This window comes from Dendrobates tinctorius, unplaced genomic scaffold (genome assembly GCF_039654945.1).
Source record: "Dendrobates tinctorius isolate UK_male_01 unplaced genomic scaffold, ASM3965494v1 ptg000029l, whole genome shotgun sequence".
Taxonomy (NCBI): domain Eukaryota; kingdom Metazoa; phylum Chordata; class Amphibia; order Anura; family Dendrobatidae; genus Dendrobates; species Dendrobates tinctorius.
In genome coordinates, this window is record NW_027361697.1 from 12,163,081 (window position 1) to 12,183,306 (window position 20,226).

At 43.4% G+C, this 20,226-nt stretch overlaps 1 protein-coding gene across 3 annotated transcripts in view; it reads left to right on the plus strand.

Moving 5' to 3' along the window:
- TLCD4 (TLC domain containing 4) overlaps positions 1-20,226 on the plus strand; it is an 85,844-nt gene that overhangs the window by 24,890 nt on the left and 40,728 nt on the right. For all 3 annotated transcript variants that reach the window (XM_073571395.1, XM_073571396.1, XM_073571394.1), the window contains exon 2: positions 1,480-1,640. In XM_073571395.1, coding sequence (XP_073427496.1) covers positions 1,486-1,640 — 155 coding nt within the window. In that variant the 5' untranslated portion in view covers positions 1,480-1,485. The remainder of the gene's footprint in view (positions 1-1,479; positions 1,641-20,226) is intronic.

The window sequence follows — 20,226 nt, forward strand, 5'->3', positions numbered from 1 at the left end:
ACTCTGCTGCCCGACTAATCCACCTGTCCCCCCGCTATTCCCCAGCTTCTCCCCTCTGTCAATCCCTTCACTGGCTCCCAATTGCCCAGAGACTCCATTACAAAACCCTAACCATGACATACAAAGCCATCCACAACTTGTCTCCTCCATACATCTGTGACCTCGTCTCCCGGTACTTTCCTGCACGCAACCTCCGATCCTCACAAGATCTCCTTCTCTACTCCCCTCTTATCTCCTCTTCCCACAATCGCATACAAGATTTCTCTCGCGCATCACCCCTACTCTGGAACTCTCTACCACAACATATCAGACTCTCACCTACCATCGAAACCTTCAAAAAGAGCCTGAAGACCCACCTCTTCCGACAAGCCTATAACCTGCAGTAACCACCGATCGACCAAACCGCTGCACGACCAGCTCTACCCTCGCCTACTGTATTATCACCCATCCCTTGAAGATTGTGAGCCCTCGCGGGCAGGGTCCTCTCTCCTCCTGTACCAGTTATGACTTGTATTGTTTAAGATTATTGTACTTGTTTTTATGTATACCCCCCTCACATGTAAAGCGCCATGGAATAAATGGCGCTATAACAATAAATAATAATAATAATAATAATAATAATAATAATAATACATAAGGGATGTCACAGTGTAGAGGGACCATCCTTATTCTCATATGTACATGGAAACACGAGAAGCAATGGAATTAAACTGAAAGGGAGAAGATACAGATTACATATTAGAGAAAACTTTTTGGTAGTGAGGGTGATCAATGATTGGAACAGGCTGCCCCGGGAGGTGGTGAGTTCTCCTTCAATGGAAGTCTTCAAACAGTGGCTGGACAGACATCTGTCTGAGATGGTTGGTTTGAGCAGGGGGTTCGACACGATGACCCTGGAGGTCTCTTCCAACGCTAATATTCTATGATACTGTATATATACACGGTGGCAGCTCAATTTTAGGCTATAAAATAACATTTTAATATACTTTGTGTAACACAAAAACAACCCACAAAAAAGTTTGAGGAAGTTAAAAAAAATCATATAAGTCTGGCTTCCAGTTAGTAATTCCATGCTACTAAATTTGATTCTTTTAAAGCGCCTGTATATTTTCTACCTAGATATATTTGACAAAGGCTAAATCCTTCGGAAACGTTTTGCGTCTCACCAGTGATTGCGTACTTGTATATCTGTTTAATACAATACAATACAAACAAGTGTTTCAATATCTGCAATGCATCGTTTGCTATTTTGGTAAAGTAAATCAATCCACTGGTATGTATAATCAATCCCTCCTTCAGATATGCTGGCTCGGTTCAAGGCAATAAGTTAATGTGTCAAGGAGTATCAACAATGCAGCATTTTAGAGGACTGCTTCAAAGAAATGCGTTGTTGGCACTGGAAGTAATGGGAGTTATAAAGTGAAAGCCAAGCATCTTCTAAATCTGAAGCCTGCTGTATTTAATCTCCTTCTCTTGTAGGTTACCATGCCTAATTTCGGTCCGCTGACACTGTGCATCTCTGCGACCAGCTTTGCCGTTTCTCAGTTCCTGTTTCACCTAGGAAGCTGCTGGCTCTCGACGCGTTTCACCTGTGGCTTCACCAAGCTCAACGAGAAGCAGAAGATTGAATGGAATTCCAGGTACAACTGAGAATAGATTGGTGACGTATCACACAGTACAACGTTTACTCGGCATTATGTTTCCATGAGGATTCATAAACCTCCACATTTTAGAGTATGTTCTTGTGTGACAGTCCTTTTAAAAAAAATATACTATAGACGTCACTTTTTGTATAATTTGCATAGAAGTCCACTGGATGAAAAGGTCTCTGCTGTTTTGCATTGTAGAAAATGTAGTGCTCACGACTGACATTGTATAGTAGATTTAGGTAGCTATAACACAGGGTAAGTAACGCAAAGTATTTGAAAAATTGTGCAGCCCTATCAGTTCACATGGAGGAGTATTATGGCTCTGTACAGCCTCCCCAGACTTCTGAGTGTGCCTACTTTATCTCTGTAGAACTGTTTTGGAGACCAGAGCGCACACATAAAGTGAAAGACGGGAGTATGCGCTCACCTGGCGGTGTTGTGTGAAGGCGCAACACCTATAGATAGGTTTAACTGCTGCTGCGGCCCCGTGTCTGGAGGCGAAAATCTTCTTCGAGATGACTAATCTTAGGGAATAGTGATATCACGTTGAATGGGCTGTGCTAAAGAAATTGAGAAGCCTTTTATGTTACATAATGGTTCTTTATTGGACCAACGCGTTTCGGTGCCTTTCTCAAGGTAAAAAAAGCTTTTTTTACCTTGAGCTAGGCGCCCAAATACATTGCATCAGTAAAGAATCACTTTGGAACACAAAAGGCTTCTCATTTACTGCAGCACAGCCTGTTCAACATTATATCGTTCTTTACTACTTTATCCCTGTAAGTTCCTTATTTTATATAGTAGCATACTGATGTGACAATTGCTTTTTATACCTTGAAAAAGGGGCCGTTGTGGAGCAGAAATGCGTTGGCATTAATAAACACCAATTTGGAATTCCAAGGTTCTTAATTCCCGCAGCGCAGTCCACCTAAATGTGCCAGTTTCCATTTTTGCCATTATAAATCTGGATACACCATTTCCTTCAGCCAAGGGGCAGCAGCAGCGTCTTTCCATGTTTTTATAGGTATATAGGTATTGTCCCTGCACACAACATCTTCAGGTGAGCGCTACCATCGCTTTCATTTTTCCTTCACCAGGCGGTATTGCCCTATTTTGCATGTGGATCGCCCTCCCAGGGCCGTGGGGTACTCGGTACCGGGCCGGCGTCAGCGGGATGTGTCACAGCAGCGGTGACCCGGTCCGTGGCCCTGGGCGCCCAATGTAAACAGGGGAGATTGGAAATGATGGAATGTAAATGAATAGTTTGTGACGCCATCTGTGGTGTTCGGCAAATGAGATGTTAAGCCGACGCTGCATGCAGATCCTCTGGGGGTGGTGGTGTGTTGCAGCCAAGATGGTGAAGCTCCCCACCGGTGGAGCTGTAGTCTCAGGGCAGTGTAGATGTAGGGGTAGAGGAGAGGCGCAGGCGGTGTAGAAGCTGGTACCCAGATGTAGCGGTGCTGGGTACGTTGGCGCAAGAATGAATGGAGGACACCAGAGCTTGTAGTTCCAAAGCTTTACTTACAGTCTGTAGTACACACAGGTGCCTGCCTCCGTGCTGTGTCCTCCGGATCAGGGACTCAATCAACCTCCAGGTCAGATGGAATGCTCTCTTCCAACACTCCGCCAACATGTGCCTTTCTGAACGTCTCCTCTTATAGCGCCTTTAAGTGTGAAGCACTCCTAGTACTGAGTTACACTGGAGTGCCTCCTGACAGATGTTCCCAAGAACTCTACTTGTACGGCAGACAGCTGTAGCCTGCTTCAGGGACTCCTTACTCCTGAGTCCCGGCTCACTATCAATGTTGTTGTTGTGCCCCCAAGTCTTAGATGGGAGTAGTGCATTTACAGCCCACTACTCCACCGGTGTCTGCTGTAGAACCATTAGTGTCCATACAACCTCGGGGACCGGGCCCCGGCCTTGCGCTTAGAACTTCTAGGCAGGGTTCTCTCCTAACCCACGTCCTCTGTTCCCTTTTACTCCTTCGTTCCATACTAGTCTCTCCTTCTTATGGAAGATCAGGTTTCTGTTCAATGTCTTTCTCCTTCTTTCCTTTCCCGTGCCAGCAGACTCAGGTCACTGAGATCTGCTGCAGCACCTCCTTCCTCCATCCCTCTCTCAGGGATCTTCTCTCCTCACTCCTCTCTGAGTGACTCTCTGACTGACTGACCTACTGACTTACTGACTGAAATCCTAAACCTTCCCGCTCTTTTATGTATTCTAACTCCACCCGCCTCCCAGCACGTTTCGTGTTCCAAGCAGGGAGCCACCAAAGGTGCTCTGCTACACTCCAAGCAGGGAGCTGCAATGTCGCTTTGCTGAACTACTGTGTTGTGTGGGATGCAGGTGTTGGAGCGTGGTCAGGAGCCTCCAACTTACCTGGATGGTGGGGCACCACACCTCAGGAGGAGGTGCAGTACCTCTGTGGCGACTGAGCCTCAGGGGCGCCACATATGCTCTTCTGTCACTCTCCAAGCCTTCCCTAATTTTGCATGATTCAGATGTGAACAGAATATTATGTTGCATGATAATAAGTTTTCTTGTGATACTGGAGGTACACTGAAAATGTTATTCTCAGCGATTATGTGCGGGGAGCAATTCATTTTGGTTTGTACAGTAGGTAAGAGATGGTACAGCAGACCAGTGTTGGACTGGGGCGCCAGGGGCCCACTAGTAAACAACTCCAGGGCCCCATTTCTTAGCTACATGCAAATGTGACATTATCCTCAATCACAAATTTATATATCAATGAACTGGGTAGATTGTTAAATGAATAACGTGCCGCCATTGTCTGTACAGAGTGATTCAAGCATATTGCACCAAGTACTGCTCATATAAGAGGGTGGTGGCCCACTCTTGCACAGGGGTTCACCGGAGGATTCTCCTGTTCTCCTGTGGGCCAGTCCGAGCTTGAGCAGAATAATGGATACCATCCACTATCTTCCCAATCAGTGATCCAAGTCACAGAAGGTTCTTTTGGCAGGGTTAAGTGATAAAGTGAGGTCTATTTAGAGGTTTTGAGTTGTCCAGTCTGATCAGATGTTGGCAAAATGATGTAGGGACCAGAGGGAAAAAAGACAACTGATAAGTAACCTTTGAGTCACAGAGGCATTTCTGGAATAATATTGCGATAGAGGAGATTACAACTTTTGTAATCTCCTTTTGAGCTATTTATTGAACTCTTTATAGTAAAAGATCTGTGATTCAGTGGTTATTACCAACAGTCAATTTGGCCTCACTCAACAAACCATTTTATTTTGAGATTAGCATCTATGAGTTTGTCTGAATACGTTAAATAATCCACCTCCGTCCTAATGCTGAGCATATATCCTAGCTAAATGTTAGAAGAATCAGGTAAGGCTAGTTTCACATTTGCATCTTTGTGCGCAGCGCATCGTGCGCATCTGTACCTATGTTTAACATGGCGTACACATGGTCTTGCGTTTGCATGTGTTCGTCTGCGTTTTTGTGCACATGCGGTTTTTCCAGGTGTGCGTCTAGACGCGCGGGACGCAACATGTTGCATTTTAGGGTCCGCCCAAAGGCGTAAAAAAAACGCATGCGCACGCTTGCGTACAGAATGCGTCAAAACAACGCATTACAGTCTATGGGAACGCAGGCGTGCGTTTGCGTATGCATGCGTTTTAAGAGTAAACCGACACTGGTTTACACCACCCCCTACACAAAGAAACATTGTTTGGTGGAGTCTGATTCAAGGATTTTCCTCCTGTGAAATGTGACACCTAGAGAACGCATGCGCATAAAAAACGCAAACGCATGCAAAAACGCATGTGCGTTGTTGCATGCGTTTCTACTTGCGCACGATGCACTGCGCACAAAGACGCAAATGTGAAACTAGCCTTAGTACAGGGGGGTTTACCTGACAAACTAAAGCTTTGTTCACACTTCCATTATGGCTTCACATTGTCAGATCCAGGAGTGGGATTCGGCCGGTTCTCCCCGGTTTAATGGAATCGCTTGTTAAAAAAGCAGCTGGCTCCCCGAACCGGGGAGATTCAGAGCCGCAATCCGGTACTGCCACTAACTTCTCGGCACTCAGCTATACTCACGAGCTCAGTCCGAAAGGCAAAGCAGAGCTGCTGGGGTTTCTATGGAAACTAGAACGCAGTGCAGCAGTCAATTATTTCCCCCTTACAACTGGAGCTTCACACAACAGGTTCCGCTCCCGGATCTGTGCAGCTGCTGAGAGGTATTTCCTGAAGGAACGGGAAGCGCCGACACTGGGGGCTTGAGGTGGGAGACTGCGGCCCTGTCATAGTGACAGTCTGTGTACAGTGTCGCTGAGCGGACGTCACCGGGACTGAGCGGTGCTGGGGTGTGGAGCAGAGTGATCTGTGTGCAGAGGGAGGGGGTGAATACATGTAACTGCTGTGTGATCATAGGTCAGATGTGCAGATGTGTATGGGGCTGGTGTGTGTTGTGTTGTGGGGGGGATACGTGACGGGGCCCCGATATGTCAGGAGGGGGGATGTGACAGGACCCCCCCAGTATGTGGGGCGGGGGATGCGTGATAATCTTTGAAAATTCTTGGAGAACAGGAGAAGTCCCTGAAGACTGGAGAAGAGCAAATGTTGTTCCTATCTTCAAAAAGGGGAAGAAGGTGGACCCAGGCAACTATAGGCCGGTGAGTGTGACTTCTATACCAGGAAAGATCTTTGAACAAATTATTAAACAACATGTATGTCAGTACCTGGATAAGAATGAAGTGATTAAACAGAGTCAGCATGGGTTTGTAACTAATAAGTCATGTCAGCCTAACTTAATTTCCTTCTATGACGGAATCACTGATTGGGTGGATCAAGGAAATGCTGTAGATATAGTATATCTTGACTTCAGCAAAGCATTTGACAAAGTATCTCATACAATCCTTATTGAAAAAATGACTAAGTATGGAATGGACAAGGCAACTGTTAGGTGGATTCATAACTGGCTTAGTGATCGGACCCAAAGAGTGGTCGTAAATGGCTGCACATCCAGGATACCACAGGGCTCTGTCCTGGGCCCTGTATTGTTCAACATCTTTATCAACGATTTAGATGAAGGAATTGAGGGTAAACTGATTAAATTTGCTGATGGCACAAAGCTGGGAGGGATAGCTAATACTAGAGAAGAGAGAGAGAGGATTCAAAAAGATATAAATAAACTGGAGAAGTGGGCAGCAACTAACAGAATGGTTTTTAACAGGGAAAAATGCAAAGTACTACATCTGGGCAATAAAAATGAAAAAAGCATATACAGAATGGGAGGAATAGGGCTAAGCAACAGCACATGTGAAAAAGACTTGGGTATACTAATAGATCACAGACTGAATATGAGTCAACAGTGTGATGCAGCAGCAAAAAAGGCAAATGCAATTCTAGGATGTATTAACAGAAGCATACAGTCTAGATCACGTGAAGTCATTATTGCCCTCTACTCCTCTTTGGTCAGACCTCATCTGGAATATTGTGTCCAGTTTTGGGCACCACATTTTAAAAAAGACATCAACAAACTGGAGCAAGGTCAGAAAAGAGCGACCGGAATGGTGACCGGTCTGCAAACCCTGTCTTATGATGAAAGGTTGCAGGATTTGGGAATGTTTAGTTTGCAAAAGAGAAGACTGAGATGAGACTTAATAGCTGTCTACAAATATCTAAAGGGCTGTCACATTGTAGAAGGATCAACTTTATTCTCATTTGCACAAGGAAAGACTAGAAGCAATGGGATGAAACTGAATGGGAGGAGACACAGATTAGATATTAGAAAAAACTTTTTGACAGTTAGCGTGATCAATGAGTGGAACAAGCTGCCACGAGAAGTGGTGAGTTCTCCTTCAATGGAAGTCTTCAAACAGAGGCTGGACAGACATCTGACTGGGATGATTTAGCGAATCCTGCTTTGAGCAGGGGGTTGGACCAGATGGCCCAGGAGGTCCCTTCCAACTCTACGATTCTATGATTCTATGATGGGCCCTGGTATGTGGGGGGGGGCTCCATCAGTATCTTCTCCGGCATCTGTGGCCCCTGCAAGGGGGAAGAATTAGGAGACATTGGGGTGCACCCATATTATGCTTGTCGGTGACTTGCTGCATTGTGCCCAGCGCCTGCATTGAGTGGAATATCGCGCACATATCGCCCGACTTTTCACGCAGGATCGCCAGGTTGCAAGTGAGAAGGATATACTATGTGCGTGATGTAAATGCGGGGAGGGTGCGGTATTTAGGTGGCATATATTGGTGCCAGGGTGTATGTGTCAGTCTGTGTGGCTGTATCCTGTACCCACTGCTTGTGCCAGGCTTCTCTGCTAGCTTAATGTGGTCTCCAATGCATTTGTGCCCTGCAGAGAGTGACGGCGATAACTTGTGGTGCTGCCAGCTAGGTGCACTGGCACCTGCATGGGCAGCACTGCAATGCCATGCATGCCCTCCTGTAAATGCCATGCATGATCTCCTGTAAATGCCATGCATGCTCTCCTGTAAAAGCCATGCATGCTCTCCTGTAAATGCAATTATCTCAGTGCTCCTGGCAGGCTGGGTCCTCCTGTACGGTAGATGTACAGTGGGGAAAAAAAGTATTTAGTCAGTCAGCAATAGTGCAAGTTCCACCACTTAAAAAGATGAGAGGCGTCTGTAATTTACATCATAGGTAGACCTCAACTATGGGAGACAAACTGAGAAAAAAAAATCCAGAAAATCACATTGTCTGTTTTGTTTTCATTTTATTTGCATATTATGGTGGAAAATAAGTATTTGGTCAGAAACAAGCAATCAAGATTTCTGTCTCTCACAGACCTGTAACTTCTTCTTTAAGAGTCTCCTCTTTCCTCCACTCATTACCTGTAGTAATGGCACCTGTTTAAACTTGTTATCAGTATAAAAAGACACCTGTGCACACCCTCAAACAGTCTGACTCCAAACTCCACTATGGTGAAGACCAAAGAGCTGTCAAAGGACACCAGAAACAAAATTGTAGCCCTGCACCAGGCTGGGAAGACTGAATCTGCAATAGCCAACCAGCTTGGAGTGAAGAAATCAACTGTGGGAGCAATAATTAGAAAATGGAAGACATACAAGACCACTGATAATCTCCCTCGATCTGGTGCTCCACGGAAAATCCCACCCCGTGGGGTCAAAATGATCACAAGAACGGTGAGCAAAAATCCCAGAACCACGCGGGGGGACTTAGTGAATGAACTGCAGAGAGCTGGGACCAATGTAACAAGGCCTACCATAAGTAACACACTACGCCACCATGGACTCAGATCCTGCAGTGCCAGACGTGTCCCACTACTTAAGCCTGTACATGTCCGGGCCCGTCTGAAGTTTGCTAGAGAGCATTTGGATGATCCAGAGGAGTTTTGGGAGAATGTCCTATGGTCTGATGAAACCAAACTGGAACTGTTTGGTAGAAACACAACTTGTCGTGTTTAGAGGAAAAAGAATACTGAGTTGCATCCATCAAACACCATACCTACTGTAAAGCATGGTGGTGGAAACATCATGCTTTGGGGCTGTTTCTCTGCAAAGGGGCCAGGACGACTGATCCGGGTACATGAAAGAATGAATGGGGCCATGTATCGTGAGATTTTGAGTGCAAACCTCCTTCCATCAGCAAGGGCATTGAAGATGAAACGTGGCTGGGTCTTTCAACATGACAATGATCCAAAGCACACCGCCAGGGCAACGAAGGAGTGGCTTCGTAAGAAGCATTTCAAGGTCCTGGAGTGGCCTAGCCAGTCTCCAGATCTCAACCCTATAGAAAACCTTTGGAGGGAGTTGAAAGTCCGTGTTGCCAAGCGAAAAGCCAAAAACATCACTGCTCTAGAGGAGATCTGCATGGAGGAATGGGCCAACATACCAACAACAGTGTGTGACAACCTTGTGAAGACTTACAGAAAACGTTTGACCTCTGTCATTGCCAACAAAGGATATATCACAAAGTATTGAGATGAAATTTTGTTTCTGACCAAATACTTATTTTCCACCATAATATGCAAATAAAATGAAAACAAAACAGACAATGTGATTTTCTGGATTTTTTTTTCTCAGTTTGTCTCCCATAGTTGAGGTCTACCTATGATGTAAATTACAGACGCCTCTCATCTTTTTAAGTGGTGGAACTTGCACTATTGCTGACTGACTAAATACTTTTTTTCCCCACTGTATACGCTTGAAACACATGAAAACGTGTGCCATATCCACATGTACCGTTATACGGCTACATCTCTATTTTATAGATTTATTTATTTTTTTTCTTAATTTTTTTTTTAAAAGTATCCTTTTTTCCCCCACCTTGTTTTTCTTGAACCATCCACCCCCTCAGATTACGCTGCCAACTCTTTGGGGAAGTGTAGAGGGTGTAAACCTTACTTTCCAACCAAATTCAATAAAACACGCATACTATATAGAGAAAGATGTGGCGCACATTGAGAATAAACATATATGGAAGAAAAAAATATGTTATACTTTCATTTTTTTTGGGGGGGGGCAGGGCGAAAAAAAAATGTGACTATGCTTCTTAAGTTAGAGTTATATCTATTTGTGTGTCTTTAAATGTTCTCATCATGTAAGTAATAGCATTTTACTTTAGCGTCTTGTACAATGTAGTCTATGGGTACGCTGCCATAAATATACAAATATAGGTTTTTGCAATTCTGGCGTATGTGTTCAGCGGAGTGCACTTTATATACGTGAGCCTAGTGCGGTCAGAGAGGTACATAAAGTGCCACTCTGGTACTGTCTTGGTAGAGGAGGGTATGATTCCCATGGGGATCCTTTGTCAGTCAGTTCACACTGTTCGTTAGAAAATCAAATTACACTGGTAGAATATGTTGCACTGTGTGATGTCACTGTGTGATGCTAGTAATGGCGCATAACCTTTTGTGATGTCACTATAATGCTATATATGGCACATAACGCTGTGTGATGTCACTATGATGCTATATATGGCGCGCAGTGCTGTGTGATGTCACTATGTGATGCTATAAATAGCACATAACTCTGTGATGTCACTATGATGCTATATATGGCGCGCAGTGCTGTGTGATGTCACTATGTGATGCTATAAATAGCACATAACTCTGTGATGTCACTATGATGCTATATATGGCGCGCAGTGCTGTGTGATTTCACTATGTGATGCTATAAATAGCACATAACTCTGTGATGTCACTATGATGCTATATATGGCACCTCTCGCGGTGTGATGTCACTATACGATACTCTAAATTGGCACATAACGCTGTGTGATGTCACTATGATGCTATTTATGGCACATAATGCTGTGTGTTGTCACTATATGGTGCTCTAAATGGCACATAATGCTGTGTGATGTCACTATATGATGCTATATATGGCACATAATGCTGTGTGATGTCACTATATGGTGCTCTAAATGGCACATAATGCTGTGTGATGTCACTATATGATGCTATATATGGCACATAATGCTGTGTGATGTCACTATATGATGCTATATATGGCACATAATGCTGTGTGATGTCACTATATGATGCTATATATGGCACATAACGCTGTGTGATGTCACTATGATGCTATTTATGGCACATAATGCTGTGTGTTGTCACTATGATGCTATATATGGCACATAATGCTGTGTGATGTCACTATATGGTGCTCTAAATGGCACATAATGCTGTGTGATGTCACTATATGATGCTATATATGGCACATAATGCTGTGTGATGTCACTATATGATGCTATATATGGCACATAATGCTGTGTGATGTCACTATATGGTGCTCTAAATAGCACGTAACGCTGTGTGATGTCACTATGATGCTATATATGGCACATAATGCTGTGTGATGTCACTATGATGCTATATATGGCACATACACTAATGCTGTGTGATGTCACAATGATGCTATATATGGCACATAATGCTGTGTGATGTCACTATGATGCTATATATGGCACATAATGCTGTGTGATGTCACTATGTGATGCTATAAATGGCACATAACTGCACAGCCTGGCCAGCCAGTCAGTCAAGTGACACAGCTGCATAGAAATATATGCAGCTGTCACACTCGTGTCAGGAGAGCCGCTGGCCAGAATGTGCACTTTTCTGATCTCATTCCAATTTATTTTTTTTTCAACTGTTTGACTGCGCCCCTACTTGTATATGTTTGAGGAAAAGGTGCGTGTAAATGGGTGTGGCTTAAAAATGGGTGTGGTTTTCCTACACACAAACGCAGAACCTGTTGTTAAAAATTTGAATCCCGCCCCTGGCCAGATCCATTGTGTGATCAATACTCCTGGTGCCCAAAGGATCCAATTAATTTAAAAGAGGGTTTGTCACGTTCCATTGTGCTTTCTTTCTTTTTGACCGGGAAGAATAGCACAGCTTGGAGAGCTATGTTTTTGAGACTGCTGATGGACTGTGAATCTCTGAGCATGAACTGTTTGGGGTATCACAACAATCAGGCCTTTGAGGAAAGGAAAGACTGGACAGCCCTTTATGTGTATGGGAGATAAGAGACTACCGATAAGCAGATGATCTGAACTTTGATCGTCACTCGCTTATACCAACTGTAACAGTGCAGTTTATCTATTATCCTCACCGACAATGGAGTATGCCCTTCTTCCTTCTCGCCTAATCTCTAATTGTATCTAGTTATATATTCTACAGATTAAGAGGCAGAAGAATATGGTTTCTCTGTTGTCACTTACAGGTGGTAGCTACTCTAGTGGTGAAAAAAATTCCAAAGTTTGTTAAAAAAAATAAATAAATTTGGGCCCATTTTCCGATACCCGTAGCGTCTCCATTTTTCATGATTTTGGGTTGGGTCAGGGCTTATTTTTTGTGTGCCTAGCTGTCATTTTTAATTATACCATTTTGGTGCAGATGCGATCTTTTGATCGCCCGTGATTGCATTTTAATGCAATGTTGTGGCGTCCAAAAAAACTTAATTCTGGTGTTTTGCATTTTTTTCTTGTTACGCCGTTTAGCGATTGGGTTAATTGTTTTTTTATATTGATCGGGCGATACCAAATATGTGTATGTTTGATTTTTTTTTTTAAATTTTATTTTGAAAGGGGCGAAAGGGGGGTGATTTGCGCTTTTATATTTTTTTATTAATATTTTTAAAAACTTTTTTTTCATTACTTTTGGCATGCTTCAATAGTCTCCATGGGAGACTAGAAGCTGCGATAACCTGATCGGCTCTGCTACAATACAGGCGATTATCAGATCACCTGTATGTAGTAGAATTGCTGACTTTCTATGAGCGCCATCCACCGGTCGGCACTCATAGCAATCCAGCAGTGACAACCATAGAGGTCTGCAGGAGACCTTGGCAGAGTTTGACAGTGGCATTTAACGGGATAATAGCTGTGAGTGGATCGCGATCGTGGATTGGCTGTTCCGGGCACATGTCAGCTGTTCAAAACATCTGACGTGCCGGAAAAGATTTGGGCTCACCGCTGAAGCCCACATCAAATGGAGGGAGTCCGGCATCAATGTACTATTATAACACCTGATGTCAAACAGGGGTTAAGTTTGTGTGTGCAAAGTGAAAAAATGTGAAAAAGTTAACTGGGTATGAATACTTATTCAAGGCACTGTAAATGCCGTCATTTCTGCTTTATTGTAGCTTGAATTACTCAGCAAGCTAAATAGAATTACATCTAATTTATGTTTTATTATAGTGTCTGGAGCCTTTTTACTCTCTGTTAGGTCCTATATAATAGAAAAAATTAATAATGATAATTTTATTTCTTTAGCGCCAACATATTCCAAAGCAATTTTAAATTTAGAGGGGTCATGTACAAACAATAATAGACATTGCAGAGTAATACATATTTCAACACATATCAAGAGGAATGGGGCCCTGCCAAGCTAAAGCAAACAGCTAGGGGCTGGTTTTCTCAGGCAGGTAAAGGGGGCATGGATATTACCCCCCCCAGCCCAAAAATTGCAGCCCGCAGCCGCTCAGAGAAGGCACATCTATTAGATGTAGTCACTAATTCATGGAAATTAGAAAAAGACTTTGTGTACATACAAATCCCCTTAAAAAACAATTTATTAATGATAGTAAAAAACACCTTCCCAGTGACAATTGAAAAATATCAAAAATGAAAAAGACCTAGTCTAAGGTGCTGCATAGCCCTACATTAAGGCCTAACTGATACCTTCCTAGCCGTGGAGGTTGGCACCCTAATAGTACGATATTGGCGCCCCCACTCAACGAGGACTATCCCTCGCTTCCCTAGTGATCCCTAATATCACAGAGGGGAAAACAATTTTCAAATAGAACAGTGGTGAAATGATCAGAATGCCCTAGGACTCATGCAGACCAGACAAATAAATTTTAAAGAATACAACGATAAAAACATTTCAACCATATCATGATATCATGTGACCTATAAAATAGAATGACCTCAATAAGGCCAAATCAGCAGCTATTCTCACTCGGAGAGATAAACATCCTCAGATACAATCACCAGATAATAAAAGGTCACTTATCATGTCTTATGGGGGAACCCTCAACGCGTTTCCCCGCCGTAGCGGTTCATCAGGAGGAATAATCCTTTCAGAGATATTGTTGCTGCTTCATGCCTGATACCACAATAATGATGGCACCAGGGGTCAAAAAAAGCGGATTTAAATAACCGGCATAATTATATTGCATACCACCCACTATCTGGCGGTCCAATCGGTGTGAAGGTGTAAATACCTGAAACCCAGGTGTGCACCAAAAAGATATACTGTGTACCTGAAATCCCGCCGCTATATTCAATGTTCAGAGCGGAAGGAGGTCATTAACGTGCGTTCCACGGAGGGGCGTATCAAACATGGCGCCCATACTTCCGGTCGCGCAACCCCCTCATCGGGCTGTAGCTGAGCACCCGTTCCTCCGGAACTGTCTTGTGTGGGCAGAGCGGAGGGGAATCAAAGATGGCGCCGGGACTTCCGGTCACATGCTTCCCCTTCGCTCCAGGATGTAACCATGGAAACAACCAGAGAGCGCATCGCACAAGGTGAATCAAAAATAAAAACAGACGCCCCTGCCCCAGGCATGATGTCCCATAAGTCAATAGCCAGAGGACCTATTAAATCATCAATTAAAGCATTACTGTGACATGAAAAGAATATACCAATACGGTTACTAAAGATTTTATAAAGAGTCACTATGGCACAGTAAATATAATCCTAACAGTATTCGCAGATAAATGGTAGGTCTAACAGTTACATTACCCTAATTTTTGGCACCACTACACACATATAATGTTGCACAGTCCAGGCTCAAAAATATTACTAAAGAATAACTATAAAACAGCAGCAATGCATATTGCTGTATGATAAACCAAATCCGCCATACAATGTGGTCCATGCAATACAGGCATCATCCAATATGCCAGACATATAGAACCCCTCATCATCACCCCCTCAAAGAGAACAGAGGGCAAATTCAACCAACCAAAGAATTAATCATAAAAAACAGGCATATGACATATATTCATTCATCCCATTTGGAGAGACAGATTGTAATCTGAACATCCATTCACATTCCCGTCTCAGAATTAAATTGTCTAGATTACCTCCCCTTGCCCTTGGTTTAATTAGTTCAATCATATTAAAGGTGATGTCACCCATTCGGCCCTGATGTATCGCATTAATGTGCCTGGCGACAGGGGTATCACGTTTGTTTCTGATATCCCCCAGGTGTTCACCCACCCTCCCTCACCCTTAATTCTCTAGTGGTTTTTCCCACATAGTCCAATGGGCAGGTACACGTGGCCTTATAGACCAGACCAGAGTGAATGGATGTTCAGATTACAATCTGTCTCTCCAAATGGGATGAATGAATATATGTCATATGCCTGTTTTTTTCTGATTAATTCTTTGGTTGGTTGAATTTGCCCTCTGTTCTCTTTGAGGGGGTGATGATGAGGGGTTCTATATGTCTGACATATTGGATGATGCCTGTATGGCATGGACCACATTGTATGGCGGATTTGGTTTATCATACAGCAATATGCATTGCTGCTGTTTTATAGTTATTCTTTAGTAATATTTTTGAGCCTGGACTGTGCAACATTATGTGTGTAGTTGTGCCAAAAATTAGGGTAATGTAACTGTTAGACCTACCATTTATCTGCGAATACTGTTAGGATTATATTTACTGTGCCATAGTGACTCTTTATAAAATCTTTAGTAACCGTATTGGTATATTCTTTTCATGTCACAGTAATGCTTTAATTGATGATTTAATAGGTCCTCTGGCTATTGACTTATGGGACATCATGCCTGGGGCAGGGGCGTCTGTTTTTATTTTTGATTCACCTTGTGCGATGCGCTCTCTGGTTGTTTCCATGGTTACATCCTGGAGCGAAGGGGAAGCATGTGACCGGAAGTCCCGGCGCCATCTTTGATTCCCCTCCGCTCTGCCCACACAAGACAGTTCCGGAGGAACGGGTGCTCAGCTACAGCCCGATGAGGGGGTTGCGCGACCGGAAGTATGGGCGCCATGTTTGATACGCCCCTCCGTGGAACGCACGTTAATGACCTCCTTCCGCTCTGAACATTGAATATAGCGGCGGGATTTCAGGTACACAGTATATCTTTTTGGTGCACACCTGGGTTTCAGGTTTTTACACCTTCACACCGATTGGACCGCCAGATAGTGGGTGGTATGCAATATAATTATGCCGGTTATTTAAATCCGCTTTTTTTGACCCCTGGTGCCATCATTATTGTGGTATCAGGCATGAAGCAGCAACAATATCTCTGAAAGGATTATTCCTCCTGATGAACCGCTACGGCGGGGAAACGCGTTGAGGGTTCCCCCATAAGACATGATAAGTGACCTTTTATTATCTGGTGATTGTATCTGAGGATGTTTATCTCTCCGAGTGAGAATAGCTGCTGATTTGGCCTTATTGAGGTCATTCTATTTTATAGGTCACATGATATCATGATATGGTTGAAATGTTTTTATCGTTGTATTCTTTAAAATTTATTTGTCTGGTTTGCATGAGTCCTAGGGCATTCTGATCATTTCACCACTGTTCTATTTGAAAATTGTTTTCCCCTCTGTGATATTAGGGATCACTAGGGAAGCGAGGGATAGTCCTCGTTGAGTGGGGGCGCCAATATCGTACTATTAGGGTGCCAACCTCCACGGCTAGGAAGGTATCAGTTAGGCCTTAATGTAGGGCTATGCAGCACCTTAGACTAGGTCTTTTTCATTTTTGATATTTTTCAATTGTCACTGGGAAGGTGTTTTTTACTATCATTAATAAATTGTTTTTTAAGGGGATTTGTATGTACACAACATCTATTAGATGTGCCAATTCTGGTGCTTTGCCTGGCTTTCCCATTTGCCCTGTGGCACTGGCAAGTGTGGTTCATATTTGGGGGATTGGTGTCACTTTTGTACTGTCTGGTGACATCAAGCCCACGGCTTACTAATGGAGAGGCATCCATTTTTAATGCAGTGTCGTAAAATTGATAAGGCAGCTTTATTCTTCAGGTCAGTACGATTACAGCGATACCTCATTTATATAGTTTTTTTATGTTTTGGCGCTTTTACACAATAAAAACTATTTTATAGAAAAAAATATTCTTGTATCGCCACATTCTGAGAGGTATAACTTTTTTCATTTTTCCGCTGGTGGAGCTGTATGGCGGATTGTTTTTTGAAGGACAAGATGACATTTTCAGTGATACCATTTTTATTTACATTTGTCTTTTTGATTTCGTTTTATTGCACTTGATGAAAAGCATCGCTTTTTGCCTATATTTTTATGAATTTTTCTTACGGTGTTCACTGAAGGGGTGTTATGGTGCAGGTCATCCTGAATGTGGCTATACAAAATGTGTGGTTTTTTTGTTTACACAAAATAGAAATTTATCAGTACAATATATTTTTATTTTATTTTTTATTTTCTGATTTTGTTTAAATATTTTAACTTTTTTTTTTTTACTTAGTCTTTCACTTAGTCTTTCACAGCGCTTATAACTATCAGTGCTGCACTGACCACTGAGACCGCTCTCTACGCATGGTCTGAGGGGCCTGTCGTAGTCTGGTGACTCAGATGTCTCTCCCTCTCTCAAAGCGGTACTACACCGCTCTTGCACTAAGTGCCAGGTGTCAGCTGTCAGAATCAGCTGACACATGGCGGCGATCGCGCACGCACAGCTCCTGTGTTTGGAAAATTGCCTGGACATATTCAGTATATCCAAGGTCGGTGAGTACCCAAGAAGTACTGAACACACCCAAGGTCGTGAAGGGGTTAATGAGGTGAGGTGATAGGCCAGTCTAAATAAATGCATTTTTTTGAGCATGCATAACATTGTAGATAATGGGAATTAACTAGATTATCTTGGGTAATGCATTCCACACAAATGGGGCAGCGCGAGTGAAGTCTTGGAGACGGGAGTGGGAGGTTCAGACTGTAAAGGATGTTAGTCTCAGGTAATTAGCGGAATAGAGAGCATGAGTATGGTGGTAAACAGGGTTGAGGGAGAACTGTGGGGAGCTTTGTGGGTGAGAGAGAAGATTTATATTGTATTCTGTAAGGGATGGGTAACCAGTGCAGTACATGGCACAGTGTTGAGACATCGGTGAATCGGTTGTACAGAAATAGTCTGTATCCAGAAAAGATTGGAGTGGGGAGCATTCAATAATGGGGAAACAGAAAAAAGACACAAAAATTGAGCTTGATTAAAGTTGGTAAACATGCGGAATATAAACGCATGTTCACTTTGGCCATAAAACATTAAAAACCTACAAGAAGCAAAATAAAGATAAACCCTGCTGTGACTAAATAAGTAAAAAGCAAAAGTGCATTTAAATAACACAGGGTTCTTAGTAATACTGTTTTTGATAAAAAAAATAGCATGAAAGCCGTCCCACCGTTGACAAGGTGACTCTGATCGGGGCGGTCCTACACTGTCTAATTTTAAAAACCTTACTATGTGTCAAAGTTGATCTCAATATGTGAATAAGGGAGACAAAAGGACCGGGTCCGGACCTAAGGACACCAGCCTGGGGAGGCTTTTAAGGCTGGAGTCACACTAACCTGCGCAAAATACGGTCAGTATTTTACATGTGTAATACGGATGACAGACCCCTAAATAGTGCTCCGTATGTCATCCGTAATCAAGGTGCGGTCGCGTATTTTGCGCATGTAAGCATCCGTATGGCATCCGTATGGCGAGATTTTCTCGCAGGCTTGCAAAATGGACAAATAATGGAGCCCTATGACAGGGTTTCTAAAGACACCTGGTGCATATTTCTCGCAAGTCACATGTGTGGTCCGTGTGCAATCCGTATTTTTTGCGCACCCATAGACTTGCATTGGCGTACTACGGGCGTAGTACGCTGACAATCGCAGCATGCTGCGAGTGGCACGGAGCGTAGGATACTGAGGAGAAATATACGGCTGGTGCGAGTGACCCCATAGAAAATCATTGGTCCGTGTCTAATGCGTGCTTTTTGCGCCTCTCACTCTCCTGTATTCCTCGCCAGTGTGACCCCGGCCTAAATGTACTTTACAGCTCAAGAGGGTGAGGCCACACCCTGACTTGCACAGAATGCAAAAATACAAAGAAAAAAACACAAATTGAGCTTGGTTAAAGTTGGTATACCACGTATGTTCACTTTGGCCATAAAATATTAAGAAACCTACAAGAAGCAAAATAAACATAAACCCTGCTGTGACTAAATAAGTAAAACGCAAAAGTGCATTTAAATAACACAGGGTTCTTACTAAAAACCCTGTGTTATTTAAATGCACTTTTGCTTTTTACTTATTTAGTCACAGCAGGGTTTATGTTTATTTTGCGCCTTGTAGGTTTTTTAATGGGGAAACAGAGTATTAGAGCGCTGCAGTAGTCCAGACAAGAATGAATAAGTGTGACAGTAAGGGCCCCGTTACATTTAGCGATGCACCAGCGATCCCGACAATAATATGACCCGGTCAGGATCGCTGGTGCATCGCTAAATGGTCACCAGTGAGCTGCCACACAGGCAGATCTCACAGCGACGTAGCGATGCAGCACCGGTCGTTACTTACCTGTCAGACGCGGCGATGATGACGTCCTCCGCCCGCGTCCACGCGTCGCTTGTCGGCGCCAGCAGGAAGTCGCCGACGAGAAACGGCCCAGGACGTTCTTGCTCGATCAGCGATAGCCAGAGGGGGAGCCGGTCGGAGGTAAGTATCACATGTAGCGATATCGCTGCTGCGTCACAAAATTGGTGACGCTTTAGCGATATCGCTATGTGTAAAACCCCCTTAAGAAATTTTGCATTTTATTATCTACTCGACATTATATTATCTGCTGAAATTTGACAATTGTGCAGTGAGCACTGACTGACAGAATAAGCCCCTGTTGCCATATGGGATGTTGATTGAGATTCAGATTATTTGGGAACTTCTGAAGTTTTACAAGAAGCCATTTCCCGGCCTAGCTCTGACTGCAATGCACAAATACTTTTCAGCTTTGAATTTCACTGACTGGTATTTCTGGGTGTAATATGAGGTGCCTGTAGGGAATTTAAAGTAGCTTTCCCCTCTGTCTTGGCAACCAAGCAAGTAAATGTGGCTC